This window comes from Magallana gigas, chromosome 3 (assembly GCF_963853765.1).
Source record: "Magallana gigas chromosome 3, xbMagGiga1.1, whole genome shotgun sequence".
Lineage (NCBI taxonomy): Eukaryota > Metazoa > Mollusca > Bivalvia > Ostreida > Ostreidae > Magallana > Magallana gigas.
The window spans coordinates 53,805,796-53,829,770 of record NC_088855.1 but is presented as its reverse complement, the minus strand read 5'-3'; the positions used below and the strand labels follow the sequence as shown (position 1 = coordinate 53,829,770).

The 23,975-nt window shown below is 33.8% G+C and overlaps 1 protein-coding gene and 2 long non-coding RNA genes across 3 annotated transcripts; 2 read left to right on the top strand and 1 right to left on the bottom strand.

Annotated features, from left to right (window-relative positions):
- Positions 1-11,678: 11,678 nt before the first annotated feature.
- On the top strand, positions 11,679-13,642 carry LOC109619895 (FMRFamide receptor). The gene is made up of 2 exons (XM_020071105.3): positions 11,679-11,832; positions 12,146-13,642. Exon 2 carries the CDS (start codon positions 12,430-12,432, stop codon positions 13,579-13,581), a length of 1,152 nt encoding a protein of 383 aa, XP_019926664.3. The 5' UTR covers positions 11,679-11,832; positions 12,146-12,429; the 3' UTR covers positions 13,582-13,642.
- Positions 13,643-13,781: 139 nt separating this feature from the next.
- Positions 13,782-14,268, top strand: LOC136274107 (uncharacterized). The gene is made up of 2 exons (XR_010712403.1): positions 13,782-13,848; positions 13,880-14,268. It is a non-coding gene; the product is annotated as an uncharacterized lncRNA (long non-coding RNA).
- Positions 14,269-14,936: 668 nt separating this feature from the next.
- On the bottom strand, positions 14,937-15,946 carry LOC117687592 (uncharacterized). The gene is made up of 2 exons (XR_010712402.1): positions 15,580-15,946; positions 14,937-15,341 (listed from the first exon to the last, which is right to left on the bottom strand). It is a non-coding gene; the product is annotated as an uncharacterized lncRNA (long non-coding RNA).
- Positions 15,947-23,975: the final 8,029 nt, after the last annotated feature.

Sequence of the window (23,975 nt, the reverse complement as noted above, 5' to 3'; positions counted from 1 at the left end):
TAAATATAAAGTTACAGAAATATTTTATACAAATCATAGTTGTTTTTTTACAATGATAATATAATTATTAATTGATCTAGATATTCTGAATAAAGAGAAGTGTACAGAAATATTGAAGTCAGTAGGTTGTAATGAAAAAAGCGTTTTGTAGGGAGGTAGATCCATCTACAGAGTCTATATTTTACCTCCCTATTTATGTGAAAAACCATGGACCATGTCACCCATGCCTACATAAAATTAGCTACAATTTATCCAAGAGCGTAGAACATTAATACTAGAATTATAAGAATTGTTTTCATCTTACCGAGATATCTATCAGTGAATATCGACGTTTTGTCCCGCGCAGCTAGCGGAGAGAAGTGATATCCCTCCTGGCTTTCATTTTATGGTAAACATGTAGATGCCACAAATCTTCAATAATTAGTCATTAACCACAACCCACCCTTCCCCCTTAAAAAGGGAGAAAAACGTGTGTACTTCTGTAGTGCTATAGAAGTACTCAAGTTTTACTCCTATTCAATTTTCAATAATATACATTTTACCATCGATATCGCATATAATATTGGCTAAGTAAGCATTCAAGTCAATATTTATTGTTTTTCCTTTTGCGGCATTTTCTGATGCGCACAGACTTTGACGTTTTTTATAACGTTAAGTGTCAAATACGCAAAATAAAATGTCATTAGTGGCATTAATGCCAAAAGCTCTACATAATGCGTATGACAATGGTCTTGGCCTTGACTATCGAGTGAGGAGTCGTTTAGCTCTGTGTCTCAGGAATTCGGCTCCAAATCTATGTCAAGTCAAACCATTTTCGTAGATAATAAATTTTAATGCATTCCCGACATTCAATGAAACATGAAAGTCTTTGAACGTCTGTCTTATTTGTCTCCAATACAGGACAACCTGTACCAGTGACTATTTATATAGGTTAATTGTAATGAATTATACTCTTCATTACAGTTTTTCGTTCATTTACATCAAACAAGTCGGCAAAGCTAATGATTAAGCAGTTTTATTTTTTGTTGTTTTTTGAAAACTGCAAGTAATAATACTCAAGATAAGCAAATTTAAATCAGAAAGAATAGTTCATAACACAAAATATGCACATGAATTGTTGTTGATTTACGTATTGCTGGGATATTTCTGACGGATTGATGCCAAATCAATATGCAAATTAATGCCCGAAATGGGACAGCTCCTGATTGGTGTGTCACTAGGTCACATGTCAACGATCTGTCACTGGCGAGTTGCGCAGTGTGCAGCGACCGGAGATATAGGCCAATCGAACTTTAACGAAAAGGCTTTAGAGAAGAAAGATTTCCTGAACGAAAAAAAAATAGATTAACGATACCAAATATTTATTGCACTTTAAATATAAAAAAAATACGTTATTTAAATCTTCATACACTGCTTTATTTATTTGCTTACGAAAGAATACAGGATATTTCAAAGTTCATATTCTTGATATCTTTTTTGAGAAAGGCATATATCATGACATTCATTCGTAATGTATCTGTGTAACCAATTTCAAATTTATTTCATGGTCTTATAAAAGTTAGTACAAACTTCCAGATACAATTCTACACTGCTCCATGTAAAACTCTGCACGCTAGAAAGATTATTTTTATTTTTCCATTTTATCAGCAACACCTTTAAGAAACAATAGCATAGGAACTGCAACATTTTCTTTCGTTTGCCCTTTAAGAATTTTGGGTGTGTATAATTGGGGAAATACAATGCCTATAAGTGGATAGCCCCAAATGATACCCTTTATTATAAAACAATTTGATTGTAAGTAATACATTCGAATTATTTTAGGAATGCCCCTATTCTTTTTTTTAATAAAAGTAGTTGTCTAGATATCCCTTTCAATGTTTTACTTGTTCATTTTCTTTCAAAATATGGTTAAACCTTTTAAGCCACCTGAGTCACTCAGGTGACCTATTGGAACTGGTCTCCGTCCGTCGTCGTGCGTTGTGTGTTACACATTTTACATTTTTAACTTATTAAAAACTTCGTTGCCAATTATCACCATTTATTTTGTGGAGCATTTATATGGTAAGAGGAATCTAAGGTTTGAAATTCATGGCGGCTTTACCACCTCTGGGAGCCAAATATGCAAAAAGGCCAAATTTTCAGCAATCTCCCACAAATGATAATAAAAAATTAACTAAATGCGTGGTTACCATGTCCATGAAGCCTTCTGAAGCAGAAGTAGTTAATGAAAATCAATACTCCCTTTCGGTTATCTAAAGTATAATTTATGACTTCCTGTTTTAAACTCCGTACTGTTCTCTGAGGCTTTTGTCACGTGACAGAAGGGTATAAAAAGCGGAGACAGACAGCATTCTCTCACCAGAGGTCGTGCTACACAAACTTCGCTTACACCTCTGTCAACACCGGAAAAACTCCGTCACGTGATCAAAACAAGCATGGCGAGAACATGGCATTGTTGATTTGTTTCTCCTGTACAATCAGCTGAAAAGGGAGGATATTAACGGCCAAAGACTTAGTGGGAAAAGTTTAAACTATCATAAGGTTTAACATTGCAGCTGATTTGTGTAAAATCAACGATAAAAGCTTTTGGAAGTTCAACAATTCACTCCTCTAGGATCAAACTTATACTAATCTAGTGAAAAGTAATATACAAAAAGTTAAAGAACAATATGCTATGTTTCCGTATAATCCTGCAAGTATCCATACAGTTAAGAACGACGAATTACATTTAGTTATTGATGATCAACTTTTTTTGAACAAGTTTTGCTGAGCATAAGAGGCGCTACAATAAAGTATTATTCCAGACAAAAAATAAAAAGAATAAAACTACTGGAAAAAGAAATTAAACAACTAGAAATATTGAGGAATAGTAATGATTCAGAGGACATTATTCAAATATTAACTGATGCACAAAACAATTTGGAAGAATTCAGAAAAGATCATATTAAATATTTATTTATTAGAACAAAACTTAACTGGATTGAACAGGGTGAAAAGCCAACAAACTTAGTTTAGAAAAAGGAATTATGTCAATAAAACTGTTAGCAAACTTATGCGCAGCATTGGTACTGTTATTACCTCACAGGAAGGTATTTTAGCAGAAATTGAGACGTTTTATAAAAATTTGTATTCCTGCTATGATAAAGAATTACAAGATGTTGATTTTGAAACTACTGTCGATAAGAATTATATTAGAGTACTTGATGAAAACATGTCTAATAATTAAGAGGGTTACATAACTAACGAGGAAGCCTTTTTGGCATTGAGAAGCATGAAAAACAACGTCCAGGAACAAGTGGTTTTACTACTGATTTTTTAAAATTTTTGGAAGGATCTTGGATGCTTTTAATTTAGACCAGTAAATGATGGATTTGATGTTGGCGGACTTCCATTCACTCAAAAACAAAGTATTATATCTATACTGCCAAAAGGGGATAAATCAAGGGAGTATTAACTAATTGGCGTCCAATATCTCTCCTTAATGTGACATAAAAATAATTTCAGCATGCATGGCAAATAGAATTAAAAATGTTCTTGATTTCTTAATACATGATAGTCAAAAGGGCTTCCTCAAAGGTGGATTTATATGAGAAAATACACGAATTATTTATGATGTAATTGATGTAGCTCAGGACAAACATATTCCAGGTATGATTACACTCATAGATTTCGAAAAAGCTTTTGATTTTATGTCATGGAAATTTATGTACAATACATTACATTTTTTAACGTTGGTCCTGATCTTATGAAGTGGGTATCAGTACTATATAATGGGGCCAAATTATGCGTTATTTAAAATGGGTTTTTTTTCAAAAAATTTTGAAATATGCAGGGATATTGACAAGGTGACCCAGTATCCCCATATTTATTCAACTTATGTGTAGAGATATTAGGACTTTTGATAAGACAAAATAAAAACATTTGAGGTATTAAGATAGGAAAAGAGAATGTATGCCTATTACAATATGCAGATGAAACAGTTCTTTTTTGGATGGATCTGAAAAAAGTTTAAAAAGCGCACTTGATCTTCTTTCTCAGTTTTCAAAATTTTCTGGACTAAAACCCAACAATTCTAAAACAAAAGCAATCTGGATTGGCTCAAACATTAATTCGAATACAATTTGCAGTGATACTGGTCTACAATGGACGACAGAACCTTTTACAATTCTGAGTAACATATACTGCTAACCTAAAAAAAAAAAACATGGAATAATTGAATTTTGATAATAAACTAAAACTAGTTCAGAAAGAAATTAATCACTGGTTAAAAATTTTTATTTCAACACCGGGAAAAATTACAGTTGATAAAAGTTTACTTTTATCAAAATTCCCATTTGAGAATATTGTGAAATATTTACAAAATTACTATTCTTAGAGAAACTTATTTTGGAAAATAGATTTTATCCCCAGAAAATGGTCAAGATGGGCATGCCTCTTTAATGTGGCATAATATGATATAAGACCCTATCATTATAATTTTTATATTTACTTTCCCAACTTTTGTGTGAGTGGTGTGGTGTGTTGTGAATGGATGGTATAGATGTATTTGTATTGAAAATGAATAAAAAAAGTTTTTAAAAAAAATCAACGATGAATCGGGAGCTTGCAGAATATGATTTTTTCAAAACTTTCAAACATCTGTCAAACTAGATCATGTGGTCAGATTTTAATTTTTACCTCCGCGAAATAGTTCTCCCTGTAACTTTGAAATAAAAATGAATAAAAGTATTAAAGATTTAAATTGAATTATATATAATTATATCTAGAGATAAAAGAAGTAAATACGTTGATTTTGGATACATTTTGCCAACCGTTTCGGTTTGTACAATAATCTTGTACATTGGACGTTGACAGAGGTGTAAGCGAAACTGGTCTAGCACTACCTCTAATGAGAGAATAAACAGACAGATCGATGGAAAATAAGGCATTAGTAAAAGCTAGGTCTTACGTGCCTGAATAAGGCCTTTGAGACCTGAAAATAAAGCTTTGTACCTATAATATAATCGACTTGGCAATATCTATATTTTATTCGGGGTAGCACACTTTCATAGTGACTGTTATACATAAGAGCGCAGTAGCAAGCACTCGCGCTCTTGAGAAAAGAAAGGAATAGTGTCCATATTGTACGTAAATTAAAATTTGTGATTAAAAAATTAATTTATTCTTCTTAGCTCAAGTAGAGCAGCCTTGTTAAAAAGAACTCAAAAACGTTACACTTCTATTAAAAGTATGATATCCATGGCCCCTGGATCAAGGGGTTCAGTGTCTAGGAAAGGGGACAATATGGCCATATGCCACACCAATATGATTTATTGTTCGTCAGATATTTAGTGAAAAAGGGTAGGAGCGGGCGAGCGATTAAATAATAAAATTATTTTTTATAGCAAAAATTTTAAGGCGGTACATAAATAAATTTTAGCGGAAGGTTATATTTCTAGTACTTGTTTCTGATTTATATTTAAACTATCAAAAATGCAAGAATAGAGGGGAAATGGAACAGAAAACAGAGCAGAATTTTCTGTGGGAAATTAATATTATTTGGATAGTTTTGTCTAAATATGAGCGGACTGGGTCCGACGAACAAGGAATTATCTTCTCTACTTTCATACATATATGCCCAAGAGGTATTCTACCTAAATTGTAAAATTCATGGTCCCTGGGACAGGAGTTAAGGCCATTGTGTGGGGCGAATATTGTCACATAGTAAGACGTATTGATTTAATAATATTTTCTTCTGTACTATCTATTAAATTTGTTCCACTTTTTAGCTCACCTGAGCTGAAAGCTCAAGTGAGCTATTCTGATCACATTTTGTCTGTCGTCCGTCTATCTGTCCGTCTGTCTGTCTGTAAACTTTTCACATTTTCAACATTTTCTCAAGAAGTTTAACATAGGGACATATAGAGTAAATCTTTAAAAATCTTCTTCTCGGAAACTAATCAGCCAGGAAAGCTGAAACTTGTGTTGAAGTATCCTCAGGTAGTGTAAATTCAAAGTTGTGAAAACCATGATCCCCAGGGGTAGGGTGGGGCCACAATGGGGGGGGGGGGGGTCAAAGTTTAACATAGGAATATATAGAGTAAATCTTTAAAAATCTGCTGCTCAGAAACTAATCAGCCAGGAAAGCTGAACTTGTGTGGAAGCATCCTCAGGTAGTGTAGATTCAAAGTTGTGAAAAAAATGACACCCCCGGGAGTAGGGTGTGGACACAATGGATGGAGGGGGCTCAAAGTTTCACATAGGAATATGTAGAGTAAATCTTTAAAAATCTTTTTCTCAGAAACTAATCAGCCAGATGATTCTATATAATTGTTAAGACTTTGGCCCCAGGACAATTCTTCGGCCTCACAAGAAGGTTCATAGTTTGATGTAGGTTTATATCCCATATATAAATAATTGTTAAGGATCTTTTTGAGAACTGCAATACTCAACATGATATATGACTATAAAATCATCCTGTTAGAAAAGGGACTTATAATTATAAACATAAGAATATCCAGGGGAAAATGGATTTTATTTATACAGGATCTACATGTATTATTGTACATTGTCCAGATAATGTGTATTATGGCTCCATTAAGCTGATTTTATCATACTTATTGTTCCTCAAGTGAGCGATGTGGCCCATGGGCTCTTGTTATCTATTTGGCCTATATTGAACGTGTATTTTATTTTGGGTAATTGCTGCGTGTCAACCACTAACAATTTTAACTTCACCTTGAAAACTACATGGTAAATTGTCACTTGGTAATATTGAATCAGATATGGGCTCTATTTTAATTAGGAAATCTAAGCTTGTAGAAAAAGATTAGGGTTATGGTACTCAGGTGACCGTGAAGGACCACTTGTCTATTTTCTTTATACATTTTTAGTGCAGTCAAGATTTATAAAAATGCAACTAATAAACTTGATCAAATGGGTGACTGGAGTTAGAGGTTTTTATTCGAATACCCGGTTTGTCAGGGATTCTAAGAACCGGTTTCCAAGGCACAACTTTGGTTTAAGAGAACAGGTACAGCAATATACGCATGATTTTACAATGAGATTTGCATTATTCAGCTTTTTTGTACTCAAACGTTTGATATGTTTAATAAAGTATAGTTACAGTATATCAATAAATAAAAAGAAGATATGTTTAAACACCTATTAATGAAAAAAATTTTAATGCACGGTTTAAAAAATGAAAGACACCACAAGTGAATCTTTTTAATTACATGTTTCTCTCCCAACTTTCGGCCTAAATGGGAAACTAGTAACTAAAAATTTTGTTTTGAACGTCATACAGCCTTAATGGGATCGAGTTTAATCTTTTAACAACAATCACGTGCACATATCACACTAAATAAAGAATAACAATGAAAAACAAGTTTTTCTTGATGCATCAAATCCGTTTTATTATGGACTTATAAAAATGTATCTAGTTGATTCCCTTAACATTAAAATGGAACTAAAGTTATAAAACGATCTTAAGAATTCAAATTCAACATGAACAAGGAATACGTTTTAAAACAACTGTCAAACACTGCTCCATGACCTTTGGTAAACAACTGTCAAACACTGCTCCATGACCTTCGCAAGTCTTTGTAAACTTAATTATGTCAATAATGCTTAAAAGCATCGGAGGCCTATGTTCTTCATGTGAGAAGCATTCAACGCGATATTTTTTTATCAGTTTTTAAAGCCCACTTGGATTTTGCATAGTTGCCTGTTTGAGGGCCAGGGCCAAGTTCTATCGTATCAATTTCATCCAAACCAGTTTGCGATTCATGAAATCCGAATTCTGAATGAAATCCTGTTTCAAAAGGGTTATGCTTAGGTAAAAATATTGGTTTAGCCGGGCCCAGCTTTGGAAACCTGTGTTCGTGGTTTGGTAATCCCAGTCGGTCCCTAACCTCCCTTAGAAGACTATGCTTACGGTTAGCAAAGTCGATGTCAAGTCCTAACCGTAAATACGCTTTCAGTGGACCGACAGGAAACACTCTAGTTTGAAGTTGGTCATAATTTACAATGATTATATTTCGAACGCGGCTGTCCTCTTTGAATAAATTCCAAGCATGTTTCCACTCAATGTTTGTCCATATGGAATCTTCATCTTCCTTTGTATAATCAGAGGAAAGAATTATAAGGAAATTTCTCGACTTACTTATATTACTGACAATTTCTTTTTCTTTGGAAACCCCTACATCTCCATTGATAGAATGAAAGTACACGTTGTAGTGTTTTGCAACCAAGAATGGATGCAAAGTGAGTGTTATCCAGGAAATTAGCAAACCATGGTTTTCACGAACAGATATGTAAACGTCATACTCATATTGTGCAATGTGTTTTCTTGCAACGTGTAAACGTTTTGTTAATAAAAATATCTCAAAACGGAAGTAATGTGCGGTAACTAAAATTCCACTTGTTATTAAAAGTAGAACCGCAATACCAATTGCCAGACTCTTGTAGTCGAAACCGCTTTTACAGTTCAAGTCCTTGAAATTAAACTTAGATATGGGAACAATTCCTGAAGAAGTGATGCAATATATGGTCGTTGTTTTGGAAGCATTATTGTCACATCCTTGATCCGTTCTGCTCGTTAACCATTGCGTTTGCCATTCTTCCTCACACCCGCATGTCTGCCTAATCGTCCCCATGTTCAGTGCGCAAGGATCCCTCACTTTAAACACTGACGGTATTTTTGTTAACTCGTTCCCATGGAGATCCAACAATATATTGTTGATGGTCAGCTCTTTGGCAACAGATTCTGGGATGCGATTGATTTTGTTGTCTGAAATATCTAAAACAGATATGCGGTCAAAGTAAGATCTATTTTGTAACTGTGTTATCTGATTTCCTGTAAGTATTAGAGTTATATTTTTGTCGCCAGGAAGCTTTTGTGGGAGTTCGGTCATGTTTTGATTGGTACAGTTGACAACAGCTCTGTCTTGGCTTGGCTGTTGGTAACAATGACAACCACTAGGACAGTTATCTGATTTTGATACATTACAAATAAACTGATCCAGTTTTCCTTCTTTGGTAAGCCAGGCGATGGATTGATTTGCGAGCTCTGGTGGATTAAAACACTTTATATCGAAAAAATCTCTCCAGATATTCTTTATCACATCTTTTGACAACTCGAGGAAAGGCTCCATTTTGCAATCACACGTTACGTTGCAACCCCTGAAATCAAATCCAAACCCAAACACTTTCCCTAGCAATGTTAAGTCGGAAATTCCTAGCTTTGTAAAATCAGGGAATGTTGTAAAGGAATTGTCCTCAAAATTGACGAGTCCTCCATCTCCAAATGTTATATCTGTGTTGAATTCAATCGAAAGAATATTTGTGAATTCGGTTATCTGATTCTTCTCAAAATTTATTTTGCAAAACGGTTGTTCGATTACCATATTGGTTATGTCAATTTGCTTCAGTTGATTTTGACTAAAGTCTGCCAGATACAATCCGATGGTGGAGTCGGAAATTGCATTTGGTTCAATATGTTTTATTTCGTTCTGAGCGAGATCTAAAACACGTAGATGAGTCATTCTCAGGAAAGTGTCATTGTGGATTTTTTGGATTCGGTTTTCTCTCAGTATCAAGGTATCCAGATTAGATAAACAGTTGATGTTTTCAAGTTTTGTCAGCTTGTTTCCGGAAAAATCGATCTTCACTAAGTTTCGATATGAACATATATTTTCAGGAATTTTGTTTAAAAATCCATTTCGATGATCAATAATTTGTGCTTTCTTTGCAAGAATGTCGTCTGAAGAAACTACTACAGCCATCCCTTTGCGGCTAAGGTATTCTAAGTAAATATTTTCAGTTTCACTTTGTTGCTTTTTCCATAGAGGAATTGCCTGACACCGGCACATCTTTTCGATATCAACTTCCTCTTTATCATCACAACCTGAATTAATACATGGACAAAGTAAATCTGATCGGTTAAGTCGAGACTCATTCCACTGAAAATAGTTTTGTTGGTAGCCATTTGTAAAAGACAGACTGTATATTAGAGAGATGAACAGTATCTCGGAGTTAAATTTTATTCTTTCCATCGTGTCCGACAGTAGTTTCAAAATAAATACGTGTATTCTGCTCAAGTTCCCACGTTGGTCCTTTCAGTGGACCAGTTGTGTCTTCATGTACACAATGGATTTTAGAATCCTTTGTTTGATAGACTTATCAGTTTAAATTGATACTGAATTAGCTAAACATATCAATAATATATTGATTAATTTTTAAACATTGCCAATAAATATATTACGTCTCTTAACATCATATATATTTACCGCGGAGGGTCTTCCCATATCTCGTTGATAATCAGCCAATAAGGCGAAGGAAATCCCCACAAAAATTTAAAAGCAAATTTTAAAAAACTAATTATAAAAACAAGTAATTATGGAATTCAGTATTATTATGCAATGCACAAAATCTAACAACGTCCCGTGTGGGGTCACCTCACAATGACCTTTACAGTATGAATAATCATACGAATGTTTAAGATTTTATAACAAAGTTTTAAATAGTTCGATTGCGTTATTGCTTATATATCTGATACTCGGTCGTCTAGTCGTTAAGTTTTCCGGTCAAATTGTGTGTGAAATTTGTCCAATCGGTAATTCTTTCATGAATCAAGTTAACCAAAAAAAACTTTGCATTAAAACATGGAGTTTACTATAAGTTTCTTTACAACACGAAAAACAACAGTCAGCCAGGTTCGTCGATAAAAAGGGAAGTTAACGTACGCCAAGATTGTGGCAGCGGTAATTTCATTGGCTAATATAAAGGTCGCCCTGTGGTTAACCCTGGACGCAATTTTGTTAGATTCTATATAGCGTATCATAGAGGGACAGATTTTAGGACATACCGGTATCACATTCTTTAAGCGCATACCATTAAGCCCGAGATGAAGAAACACATTGTTGTAGTTACAAGTCCACATTTTTTTTTCAAAACATAAATGTTGTTATTCTGTAAAACGTTTTTGATAAAGTTAAAGTCTATTTAGACCATCAAATGTCGAAAGTACGTAAAAACCCTTTTTTATAGAGGCCTACAAATCCTTTGAGCTATAAGAAAATATCCAGTTAGTGAAATGAAGAGAAAAGTCTACAAGAGTGAGAATGTGGATGTGTTGTTAGATCCAGAACGTCAGAAACGAAGTCTTTTTTTTGTTCTTAATTAAAAACAATCGATCAAGATATCAGTTTAGCATATTTTAAGATTTAGATATTGTGACGTTATGTTTGTAAGCTTATAAGCTTTTACAACACATTGAATATTCAGGGAAAGAAAACGTGCTCGTTTTACGGTCAACCAGCTAAAAAGGTCGGTTCCTTCTAGTGTTACATTAAAGCAGACGAAAAAAAACGGAAAAAGAATATTTGGAGGCAATTAAAAAAATTATCTTTTAACTTCATAACGGAGGAAGAATTAGATGGCTAAGTTGTCAATAATCTGTCGATGGATCTTTTTGGGATTTCAATAAACTATATTATCATGTCTTGATTCACATGTTACTAAGTGAAATATTCCTTAACTAATTTCAAATTATGTGTAGTGGAAATTTTTGAGATTCTTTTATTAGATGTACAAATAGATACGTTGAAATGACCATGGCTCCAAGTCTCGATAATTATGGGCATTATTTACTAGGTGCAAATTTACTTTTTTAACGAACGTGTGTCTTCGGAGAGATATGCAGCGTGTAATAATAGGTTCCCCCTGACCTTGGTGTTTTAACAAATGTATGCTTATTTGGTGTATCTAGGTCAGACTAACTCTTTAAATGGAGGCCATGGCTGACAACATGACAACTTCAGCGATATAATCTGTGGAAACTCGAAAAATCGGGTAAGATCAATACTGTGACTTTTTTTATTTTCATTAGCAGAAAGTATAGAGTCCTGAGCTCGTATGCGTTAACAAATGAATATAAAGAGAAAGGAAAGGCTTTCTGTAATAAGTCATTACCTCAACCTTCATGGTAACTTAAGTACCCCTATCTAATTTACTATCGACTGTTGGTCTTTTTCTTAATCAACTGAACAGCTTTTCTTTTACTTAAAACGAATATAATTTTATGTTCGTCTTATTCTTTATGTAAATATATTGAGCACTTACAACACATTAAATATATTTTTATTGTTTATTTTTGTTGTTACAGGTCGATTACACCGAGGAAATAAATGGTCTCTGTATACAAATAGATCCCATGATCCTATGACCTAAATACTGTTTAGTCCAAATATACATTACATGTATGATAATATGTTCATTTCAAAAGACAAAAAGGGAGAACTACAGTTCAGTTATTCATTCAAATATATGTCGCCCTTCAACTATTGTGTTATCTGGTGTTTACTAGGGAAAGACTCTCGTAACAACATGTCAAGACCATTCTATATAAAGGATGAACACCATTCAAATTGAAACTATAAAATAAAGATAATGGTGAACGAAACACTTGTTTTGACCTTAAACTGTTCGTCTGGTGCTAATGAAGAGGATTTCAACACCACTTCGGTTTTCACAGAAGAACAGATTAGGATAGTGAGAACACTTCATTATTACTTATACGGCATAATAATTCCCGTTGTTTGTTTATTTGGGATTCTGGGTAATATTCTGAATGTCGTCATTTTCACACGGAAGAAGAATAAAGCAAAGTCGAATGAAGTGGAATATTGTACAACCATATGTTTGGTGTCTCTTGCAGTATCCGATATGATGTTTTGCATAGCTACATTCCCATTTGGATTTCAAACTGTCGGGCAGACGATATTTCATCGAAAGGAATTTATGTTGTATTACATAATGTATAGCTCTGCCTTTATAAGTATATTTATATTAAGTAGTACAATGTTGACTGTGCTAACAGCATTAATGAGATACTTAGTAGTATGCCATCCCTTTCGCTCACGTCAGCTTATATCAGTTAAAGCCACGAGTATTTGTGTAGTCGTGGTAGTTCTCATATCTATAGCATTCAACTTTGTTTCTTTTTGGCAATACGTAACGGATGACTGCATGGATGAAGACTATACCAAGATTCATTTAAGTTCCTTATTTAGCAACTCCTCCTTCAAGTACACACAGAAACTACTGTGGGCTGTATTTGGAAACTTCGTACCATTATCCATCTTACTTTACTGTAATCTCCAATTAATTCGCGCCTTACGCCAAAGCCGACAACTTCGTCTGCGCCATAGTCGGGACGACACCTCCTGCTTGTCTGCTCATCGCCGAATTAACATCACCCTGGTCACTATCATCATCTTCTTCTTCATCCTTGTGGCTCCATCAGAAATCACCAAATTCATCATGCTTCTGAACAAGGATGAGGGATTCAGCTATGTTGTTGTATCTCTAGTCACCAATACGCTACAATGTATCAACTTCTCAGTGAATTTTGTGTTGTATTATGTCATCATTGCTCCGTTTCGACTAACTTTACATGAATATCTTCGTTCTTCAATTCGTACCATTTGTCGAATGAAAAAGGAAAGCAGATCCTCAGATAAGGTAGACAAAGAGCCACAAACTGAGATGCTGCTTTTTAGGAAAGAAAACCATCATAGACACCCATCCAGCTTTAGTTAAGAGATAATATTGTTATTTCTTGAGAGTAGATATCCATCAAGTGTGTCAAGTATCTACTAAGCTTCTGGCCTGGGGGCCATAAAAGTTAGATGAGCTCACTTTTGATCTAAGTCTCACTTTTATCAAACTTAAGGAAGATATAGTGGAAAAGTGAGACTGAGATCGAAAGTGAGCTCGTCTAACTTTTATGGCCCCCAGGCCTGTTCACTAGATTATTTTCAGTATTATCGTCTGTGAGTGTAAATCACTTTTGTTAAACATTGCAACGTAGATGATAGATAGATAGATAGATAGATAGATAGATAGATAGATAGATAGATAGATAGATAGATAGATAGATAGATAGATAGATAGATTATGTGATATTGGTATGATACCTAGAACCCAAGAGCAGCTGAGGCCTACATGGATTTTTAATTATTGTGTTAAGTTGTCACATTGAACTGTTAAGAGGTAAAATGATAAACCATTATGTATGTAAATATCTGCTGTATGTCGATTCACGTTGTTTTGTCCATAGACATGTAACTTACGCTTAGATTAGTAATCATCCGCGATTAACCCGGGTTGATCATTTCGAACTTATGTTGTGTGTATATTTAATTTTGTTGCATTTGTTTGTTTGTGTGGGTTTTCCCAAAAGTTGTGTGTTTATTGGCATCAAATAAAATAGTACTCAACGGCCAATGTTCGCTAAATAAAAGTAAATCAAACATCTTATCCTCATTTTTGGGAGTTAATTTTTATCAACTCTCCTATGCAGTTACTCTGGGAAACCTGAAGTAAAATTAACGGTGATTGAACCTAATCACAAATCATCATCGCTGACAACACGTTGTACTTGAAATTAATCGATTAATTCGATGTAATGTATTCAAAGGCATTTTTTTTTCAAGGGAACTTATTTGTGAATACTTTGAACATAGTCAGAAGCATTCTTTTTCAAGGGAACTTATTTATGAATACTTTGAAAATAGTCAGATTTTAAATGGTACGACCAATTTAGATAATTTTTGAAGTCGTGTGTATTCCTACGCCAGAGTTCAATTTTACAGGTTTACTGTCATTGATATCTACAGCGGTATAGCGTTTGGAATCAATGGGAGATTGTTATCTACAGCGGTATAGCGTTTGGAATCAATGGGAGATTGATATCTACAGTGGTATAGCGTTTGGAATCAATGGGAGATTGATATCTACAGCGGTATAGCGTTTGGAATCAATGGGAGATTGTTCAATCTAAAGAACCCGTACTTCCATTAACAAGACTTTATTTTTATTTGTTTGTTAAAAAATTGATTGAAAACAGTTTAACAGGTTTATCCGTTGATGTAAAGAAGAAATCAACACTCCTGTTAGGGTTCGAATAACGGGCTTTTATTATCATCACCAGTTATATAAATAGATAGATTTGACCCTGTAAAAACAATATAACAAGTATGAATATACGGCATAAAACACATGAACTTCAAGTAATTACGTATTGATGTACAATCAATGTATTGAAGTAATTTAACTTTATAAAGGGAGATAACTCATATAAGTAAACTACAATTTACAAAGTATCTCCTTTATATCAATTTACATGCATTTACATTTCAGTTATAAAACCATTGCTATATAATTATGTAATGCATATAATACATTAATCTGATATTCCAAGCATATGAACATACACATACCATTCTATGGGAATAGGCCCCATGTACAAGTTGAACCAAGTTCAATGCGACTCAATGGTTGCAAGGTATATGTGCATTCTGTAATTAATTATACAACTATTACACTATCATAAAAGTAGTTTTAATTAAAACACATCTAGGGAGACTTCAGTTATAACTATTTTAACTTTAACTTATTATTTCAAAAGTCTCTCTCTCACTATTCATTCAATCAGAGAAAAGTGCAAAAGAATTATAAATATGATTAAATACTGATTTGACATTTAGTAGGAATATTATAAATGATATTAATATTAGTAATATTAGATTAACTTACCAAGAAGAGATGTAATTTGTCAAAAACGTCTGTACACCTTTATTACAGTCCGCTCTCTTCAAACTCTTGACAAAGATTAAACTAAAACCCAAAGAACTTTGGGAGGGAAATCGACCAACCAATAGACAAACAAGAAACAAACTAAAACACCAATGAGATTAAAAGACACAACTTAACTTTGACCAAAATATAATTACTGCCCTAAAGGCAACTCTGGACCTTTCTACAAATTAAGTTGTCATGAATGAATGCACACTAATGTATTTTAAGATCAATAAAATAATTATAGAATCCAATATATATGCATTCAAAAAAATCATGAAAATATCAAAATGAAATGATGCATATGTAATATACATGTACTTGTAATTAAATCATAAAATATGAGACTGCTACAACAGTTTTCCAGAAATATTTCGATTGCTGATAGATATTGCATAATAGAGTTTGATGGCGTTAATTCTATCTTTAATTTTACACAACATGATTCATATTGGATTTTCTATCCATAGCTCGGAATTTTTTTGTCGGAAAAGCAGAGGAATTCGGAGTAAATAGAAAAAAAATGTGCGTAATTATTTAAATACAGCTAAGAAACTGTCTGCCTTGCGAAATCAAAAATCATTGATTCTAAAATAAATAATAATCGATAAAATCAACTCCAGTCAGTACTTCCATACTTTGATTCTGTATAAATAACGCATTTCACAACCATAAACTCTCGGTTTACATCTTCATTACATTAAAAATAAACATCTGAAACGTATAACATCACGATGCTAAATTAATGTATCCTTCTTCGGCGAAAAGTAGCTTCCGTTGATTTAAGTATACGTCAATGCATGCATATTTTTTACCTTCTCGGAGCCAATGTAAACACGTGTAACTAGATTACATTGGCACAAGAGACGGGTAATCTTGTTTACCAAATAACAAGGTTTATAAAAATCAAAATGACAATATCTCTGTTACAGCTGACATGAATTCATAAATACGCATTATTAGTTGTAGTTTTCTATTGTTCTGCTCATCGCTACAGGTCTTATATAAGGCAGATAGCAATATTCATTCTTCACCGCATTCAGGTATGTTATTCACCCAAACACGTTACATTGGACAAAAAACTTGTAGAAAAGCGTTTTGAACAAAAATAATACAACCACTGCACTGGTAAGGAATATCCAATGAACGACGAAAGAAGACAAATTGAAATCCAGGCACACATCTTTCAAAAATTGATAATTTCAGAACGTTTCCTGTGTATGTGACAACATCGCACATGCGCAATCCACACACTGTGGCAGATCGAGCCATTACAATGACCGCATGGATTCAAGAAACGGAGTATTTTAGCTCACCTGAGCCAAAGGCTCAAGTGAGCTTTTCTGATCACAATTTGTCCGTTGTCTGTCGTTGTCGGCGTTGTCGTCGTCGTCGTCGTTGTAAACTTTTCACATTTTCATCTTCTTCTCAAGAACCACTGGACAGATTTCAACCAAATTTGGCACAAAGCACCACTAGGTGAAGGGGATTCAAGGCCCTTTTTTCAAATGAAGGGCCACGCCCTCTTTAAAGGGGAGATAATTGAGAATTATTGAAAATTTGTTGGTATTTTTCAAAAATCTTTTTCTCAAAAACTATTAGGCCTGAAAAACTTAAACTTGTGTGGAGGCATTCTCAGGTAGTGTAGATTCAAGTTTGTTCAAATCATGGTCCCTGTGGTTAGGGTGGGGCCAAAATAGGGGGATCAAATTTTACATACGAATGTATAGAGAAAATCTTTAAAAATCTTTTTCTCAAAAACTATTAGGCCAGGAAAGCCTAAATTAAAATGGAAGCATCCTCATGTAGTGTAGATTCAAGTTTGTTCAAATCATGGTCCCTGGGGGTAGGGCGGGGCTACAATGGGGGATAAATTTTTATATATAGAGAAAATCTTTAAAAATCTTTTTCTTAAAGCTATTAGGCCAGGAAAGCCCAAATTTGAGTGGAAGCACCCCCAGATCGTATAGATTCAAGTTTGTTTAAATAATAGTCCAGGGTAGGGTGAGGCCACAATGGGGGATGAATTTTTACATAGGAATATATAGAGAAAATCTTTAAAAATCTTCTTTTTAAAGACTATTTGGCCAGAAAAGCTTAAACTTGTGTAGAGGCGTCCTAGGGTAGTGTAAATTCAAGTTTGCAAAAGCACAGTCCCTAGTGGTAGGGCGGGGCCGTGATGGCGGTTTGAATTTTTACATAGGAATATATAGAGAAATTTTTTTTAAACTATTCTAAAAGTTTTCGGTCCTAAACTCAGTACTTAGTGTGAAAGCACAGGTTATGCAGATTTAAGTTTGATGAAACAATGATTCCATAAAGAAAAGTGGGGCCACGAAGCGGGGGAGGGGGGGGGGTTATATAGGAATAGAAAAAATCTTCTTAGAGGTACAACAACAAAAGGGGCTTGGTATTTACCCAAAAAAAGAGGTGGATAAAAATTTGCAGATTTTCAATTTTTTTCAGCAAGATCTACTGTACTTAGTTGTCAAGATATTTTGATACTGTTATGCTAATTTGATCAGAATTAAGGCAATTGTTGCTCAGATGAGCGATGTGGCCCCTGGGCCTCTTGTTGTAAAAACCGATGGAAACGATGTAACGTTGTTACTTTTTTGGATTTATTATCATTTATCTACTGTGTTGGATGTAGTGATGCGGGGTTCTTCCAAAAAAAAAGCAGACCTTATGCACTCTGTATGAACGACACACGTGTTCGATGTGCATGCGAAGTAAAACAGCCCCATTTGTGCAAAATAATCCGCATACCTTGAATATTCTTTCAAAGAATAAATATATCTATGTTTTATCGATTGTAGTTTCCTTTATTCTTTTTAACAAGATTCGTGCATTTATGCATTTAGAAGTCGGTGCAACCTGAATGCCTCGATCGGAAAGCAACGGACTGTAACTTTCTCGACCGGTATATATACCCCAGTGGCAGTTGAGGAATGATCAAAACTAATATGGCGACCGAATGCTTTTATGAATTCATGTCTGCTTTAACTTTTAATTGCTGGTCTTGATTTCCATATTGATTTTTGAAACAAGGTATATATAATAATGCGTAATGAAAATGCTCCTGAAGTTGAGGTAAAAATAAATAAATGGTTAAGTTTAGGGAGGATTTAAAGTGATGAGACAAATGGGGGTTAATAATATTCTCTTCCATTATGGGTTTAAAGCATAACGTTTATATTCTGAGATCCTCAGATCGGAAGGGTTGCAGAGGGACAGACAGAAAAACGGACAAATTTATCTCATGTGAAACATATACTAAGTATGGTCAGGGTTTTCGGAAAAAGTTTACCAATAAAATCATTTAACGTTAATAAATTCATTCATAATTAATTTTTGAAAGTAGGAACTATTTTATTTTCTGAGTGATATTCAACAAACAATACGAAAGTAGTCCTAATATTCCGTAAACTGAGCAGACAACTTTATTCAATCTTTAAGACAAAAATTCATTGTTCCTTGGTCATTTCTTGAACAAAAATTGTACCTGATAAAACCTAGCACAAATCATAACTTGAAAAACAATAAATAATTAGCGTCCGCCAGGTGGTGCAATATACAACCTAGTTTTTAAAATATCTAATTTTGATTAAGATTGTACAATATTCATTATTATACTTTCATGTTATATATACTGAAATCTGATTGGTTTAGACGCAGTTGGTAATCTGTTCTATTACAATCGGCAATCCTCGGCTGATTCCGCTAGGCTCCATACATATGTCGAGTGCGCGAGACATCCGAGTAGTTCCGAGTGGTTCTATTACCCTCGGCGTTAGCAACACATGGCAAACGGGTAACACAACGAATTGTTACATGCGCGTAAATTATGCGCGTACGGTTCTTCGTAGAATTCACTTTATATCTATATAAAAGTAGTAAAATTTCTTTAAAAATAAGACATTCAGTCTAATAAGATAAATAGTGCCTGTTTGGGAGGGTAACTGTTGAAATTGTCACCCCGAGAAAACCATTGTCGACCTAGGCACTATTTATGTAATATCAAATTTTCGTCCGGTTTACAGTATCGTGCATTCTGTAATAAACTGCACTTGTTATTCACTGGGCACGCGAAGAAAGACAACCTATTCTATCCAAGATGATTTCAGTTTTGGAGGGGTTTTTCATTGAGGGGGTTGTATTTATTTTCTCCGGTTTTTCGGGGTTGAAGTTGCCATTCAGCGCAATGTCGCAAACAAACAATATAACTATCATGATATGATTCGAATTTAAACTTTTCATTTTTATCAGAAGAACATATAGTACGAAAGTAGACTTCATTTTTTTTTTTGTTAAAGCAGAGTATATTTAAGTAAAAGTTTGATCATTCGTTGTTGATGTGTTTTGAACTAATCTATAAAACACTATGTAAATCTCGACTGTATATGTGGTTTCTAACATGTTTAAATTCATTTTTTTCTGATTCAGACTCCGATAGCTATTTTGCACTGTCAGATTCACAGAAAATTAGACACTAAATTTTTTGATTGTAGACTATGTTGAGTAAGATTGCACACTCAAGTACTCTGAAGTTGACATTAAAAAGATACTTGAGTTTCTGATAGACAGCGTCTATGTAGTTTTTGGAAATCAAGTCTTCCAACAATCTGTTGAAACTCCTATAGGTACCAATTGTGCCACATTGTTAGCAGCCCTATTTTTGTATTCTTATGAAGCAGAATTTATTCAAAAATTTGTACGTGAAAAAAATAAATCACTCGCTGGGGCCTTCAACTCAACATTGAAGTATATCGACGAAGTATTATCAATTAACATTTGTTATTTTCATACTTACTTCGATTCGATATATATATCCCAGTGAACTTGAAATAAAAGATACCACAGAGTCTGCGTCATCTGTTTCATATTTGGATAATTTACTGGAAATGGACATTGATGATAACCTAACAACAAGAAAAAAGTCACGTGACACCCGAGGCCATGAGCACGTAAATTTTTTGGTCCTGGTGATTTTGGTTTTATTGGAGACGGTGTTTTTGATAGAAAGTGGGAGTCTATTTTGGTTTATTGTGTGTCAAATAGTGTTCTGTATTGATATATACTGGAAAAAAAGAGGAATTTCAACTTGGGTTTGTTTGAAACATGGAAACACGAAACAAAGGAATATCCAAAAAAATTCTGACAACAGTTCACCCAAAGCCAAGCAAACCGGAAAATAATTGACTTTCCTCATTCACACTAAAAACTATTAAAAACACATGAAAAGATCCCATTAATTAATTCAAATGCCGACTTTTCATTCTAACTATGCCTATAATTTAATTCCGGAAATATTTATGTCTACCATTGTTTACTCTAATTTTAGTAACGTGTCGGCATATCCAATGTAAACATTCTACCCCTCAACCAAATTCACCGTACATCAGCACGTGTCTTTAACTTTAAACCCAGCAATCGAGCACTCCTTTTCTTTCCCCCTTCTGTATGTTTCCTTTCTCAATCATGTATCAACCTCAGATTAGTATAATTATTGGACAAGAGCATTTTTTGACCGTGTTGTTGTATTTCCAGCGAATCGTACAAGGTAAGCAAACTTTTTCTGTAACATGTCTTCGGTAAAAATTATATCTGCTAACTGTCAGGGTCTGCACGAATTTAAGAAAAGAAAAGATGTCTTTCAATATTATCGACAAACCCAATGCAATATTTTATGTTTACAAGACACTCATTTCACTTGTGATAAGGAAGATAGTATTCAAAACGAATGGGGCAATGAAGTTTATTTTAATTCTTTTACCTCTAAGCCCAGAGGAGTAGCAATTTTTTTCGATAACAATTTTGAATATAAAGTACATAAGAATTTTACAAATGATTCCGGAAATTTTGTGGTACTAGACCTCAGCATTCAAAGCCATCGTTTAAGTTTGATCACAGTGTATGGTCCAAATGAGGACACGCCCCTTTTTTATGAAAAACTCTTTGAAATTGTAAGTAAAATAGGAAATAAAGACATAATAGTTGTTGGCGATTTTAATCTTATTATGGATCCAATTTCATCATATATCTTTTTACTATGTGCTGAAGTACTAGCTATTAAATTAAGAAATAATAAAGGTATAAATGGTATTAACATAGATAATTCAGAATTTTTGTTATCACAATATGCAGACGATACCCTTATTATATTAGATGGCAGTGAGAGGTCTCTCAGAAAAGCAATTAGAGAGTTAAATAACTTTTATCAAATTTCTGGTCTCAAAATAAATATATCAAAAACTCAACTTGTCTGGATTGGTAGTAAAAAATACTCTTCTAATATAATATGTGAGGAAATGAACTTTCAATGGTTTACATATTACATTAGAAGAAAAATCATTTATATTAGGAACCACTAATTCAATTAATTTGGGTATAATTTTTCTTATAATCAAATCTTACATATACAGGAAAAGATGTCTACAGGAAACCTTATCAATCCATGAACTTCTGATTGGTCTCAAAACCCATATAACTACACTTAAATACACTGCAACAAAACAAGGCAAATATAATAATTTCTAAAACCAATAGACTGACTGGCTTTTTCTCATGTACATGTAGATCCTGACCATTGACATATTTACATAAGGCACGATTTATATATACCTTGTATGAATACAACAACTCGGTAGTAAATATTTTGATTACGCCTAATTATTAATAAAATATTTCTGACATGATACATGTATCCTCATAATTCCCCTACTCTCTCTCCCCCCCCCCCCCCCCCACTCTCCATTTCCTACTGTCCCTCATTTTCTCTCCCTTAAATTTGTTGAAATTGATCTTGTCAACAGACTTTTCAATTGTGCTAAATATACTTACATGTATATATATATTGTATGATATATTGTATGTGCAAATGAAATTAATATCAATAAAAAAAAAATAACCTAACAACAAAACTTTATGATAAGCGCGATGACTTCAATTTTTCTATAGTCAACTTTCCTAAGTTTCCTTACTTATGTAGCAATATAACTTCATCACCTGCATATGGTGATTTTGTCTCACAGTTAATTCGATACACAAGGACATGACATGCTCTTTGTATGAACAGTATCTAAGGCGAGGCAAGCTACTGACAAACAAGTTGATTGAACAGGACTATCAACAGCCTCGTCTGAAGTCGTCTTTTCGTAAGTTCTATGGTCGATACAACGACCTTGTCGGCAAATACAACCTTTTACTGGGTCGCATGCTGACTGGCGTTTTTCATACTAATTGTTAGATCATAATTAATCGCCTAATTGTCTACGGACTTTTCCGTTTTTTCCCGATTACAACAAAGAGCACACGGCGGGTGTGACCGGTCAGCAGAGGATGCTCTCTCCTCCTAGGCACCTACCGATCCTACCTCTATCTTTTTAGAGGTCTGTGTTGCTCTGCTTTGAATTTGTATTTCGTTTTATGGAATTTTGAGATGGTTGACAGTTTGTTATTGTCATTTTTCATTCATTATCGTGTAATTTTAAATAACAAATTTCTAACCCATTATCTTTTATCTAGATTGTAATAACTTATGTTATATGTTTAATAAATACCAATAACTAGAACTCATTTCTATGTGTTATTAGAGTATTTTGCTGCATTTCTATAGTTTATCCAAAGATATTAATGCAGCACATTTAGACGATTTTTTATTAAAATACCCGTATCTTTGAACGAAGTACAATTGAAATTGATGAATAGGAAAAGATCCTAGATTTCTTCATTGACATAATGTCGTTTTTCAATGAAAAAAAATCCCAGGAACGAAAACAGATTTTTTACGTAGATAATATATTAATGATAATCTGACATCTTTTTTCCATTCGGAAGTCACTCGGAATAACTCAAACAGTCATCTGGGTACATTCATGTTTGTTGCAAAGCTAAATCCCCGTAGACATGTTTTTAATATTTAGCCATGTATTGTAACACGACAAGCTAGAGGGAGGGGGTCAATGAAGAAATCTAGGGATTTTTTTATTACATTCAATAAACATCGTACATGAACCCTGGGGCATTTATATTTATGAAAATGTGCTGCATGAATATCTTGGTAAAGAGTACATTGTATAGATATTTGAATGTACCTACGATATCGAAAATTCATGTCTTTCAAATTCATCTGGCATTTTGAAGTAATGCAATGCGTACAATTTTTATTACAGCTTTTTACAGCTAGGTAGCAACAGGGCCAGAAAAATACATTAGAGCTGTAAATATATATTTTTTACTTTAAGTATACGTCGGTCTTCCTCGTGTCAATGGGTTAAATCGGCTTAGTTTAGTAAATCAAGCGGAGCTTTAGTACGTGTAATCAAGTCATTTAGGGTTGCGTTTTGTTGCGT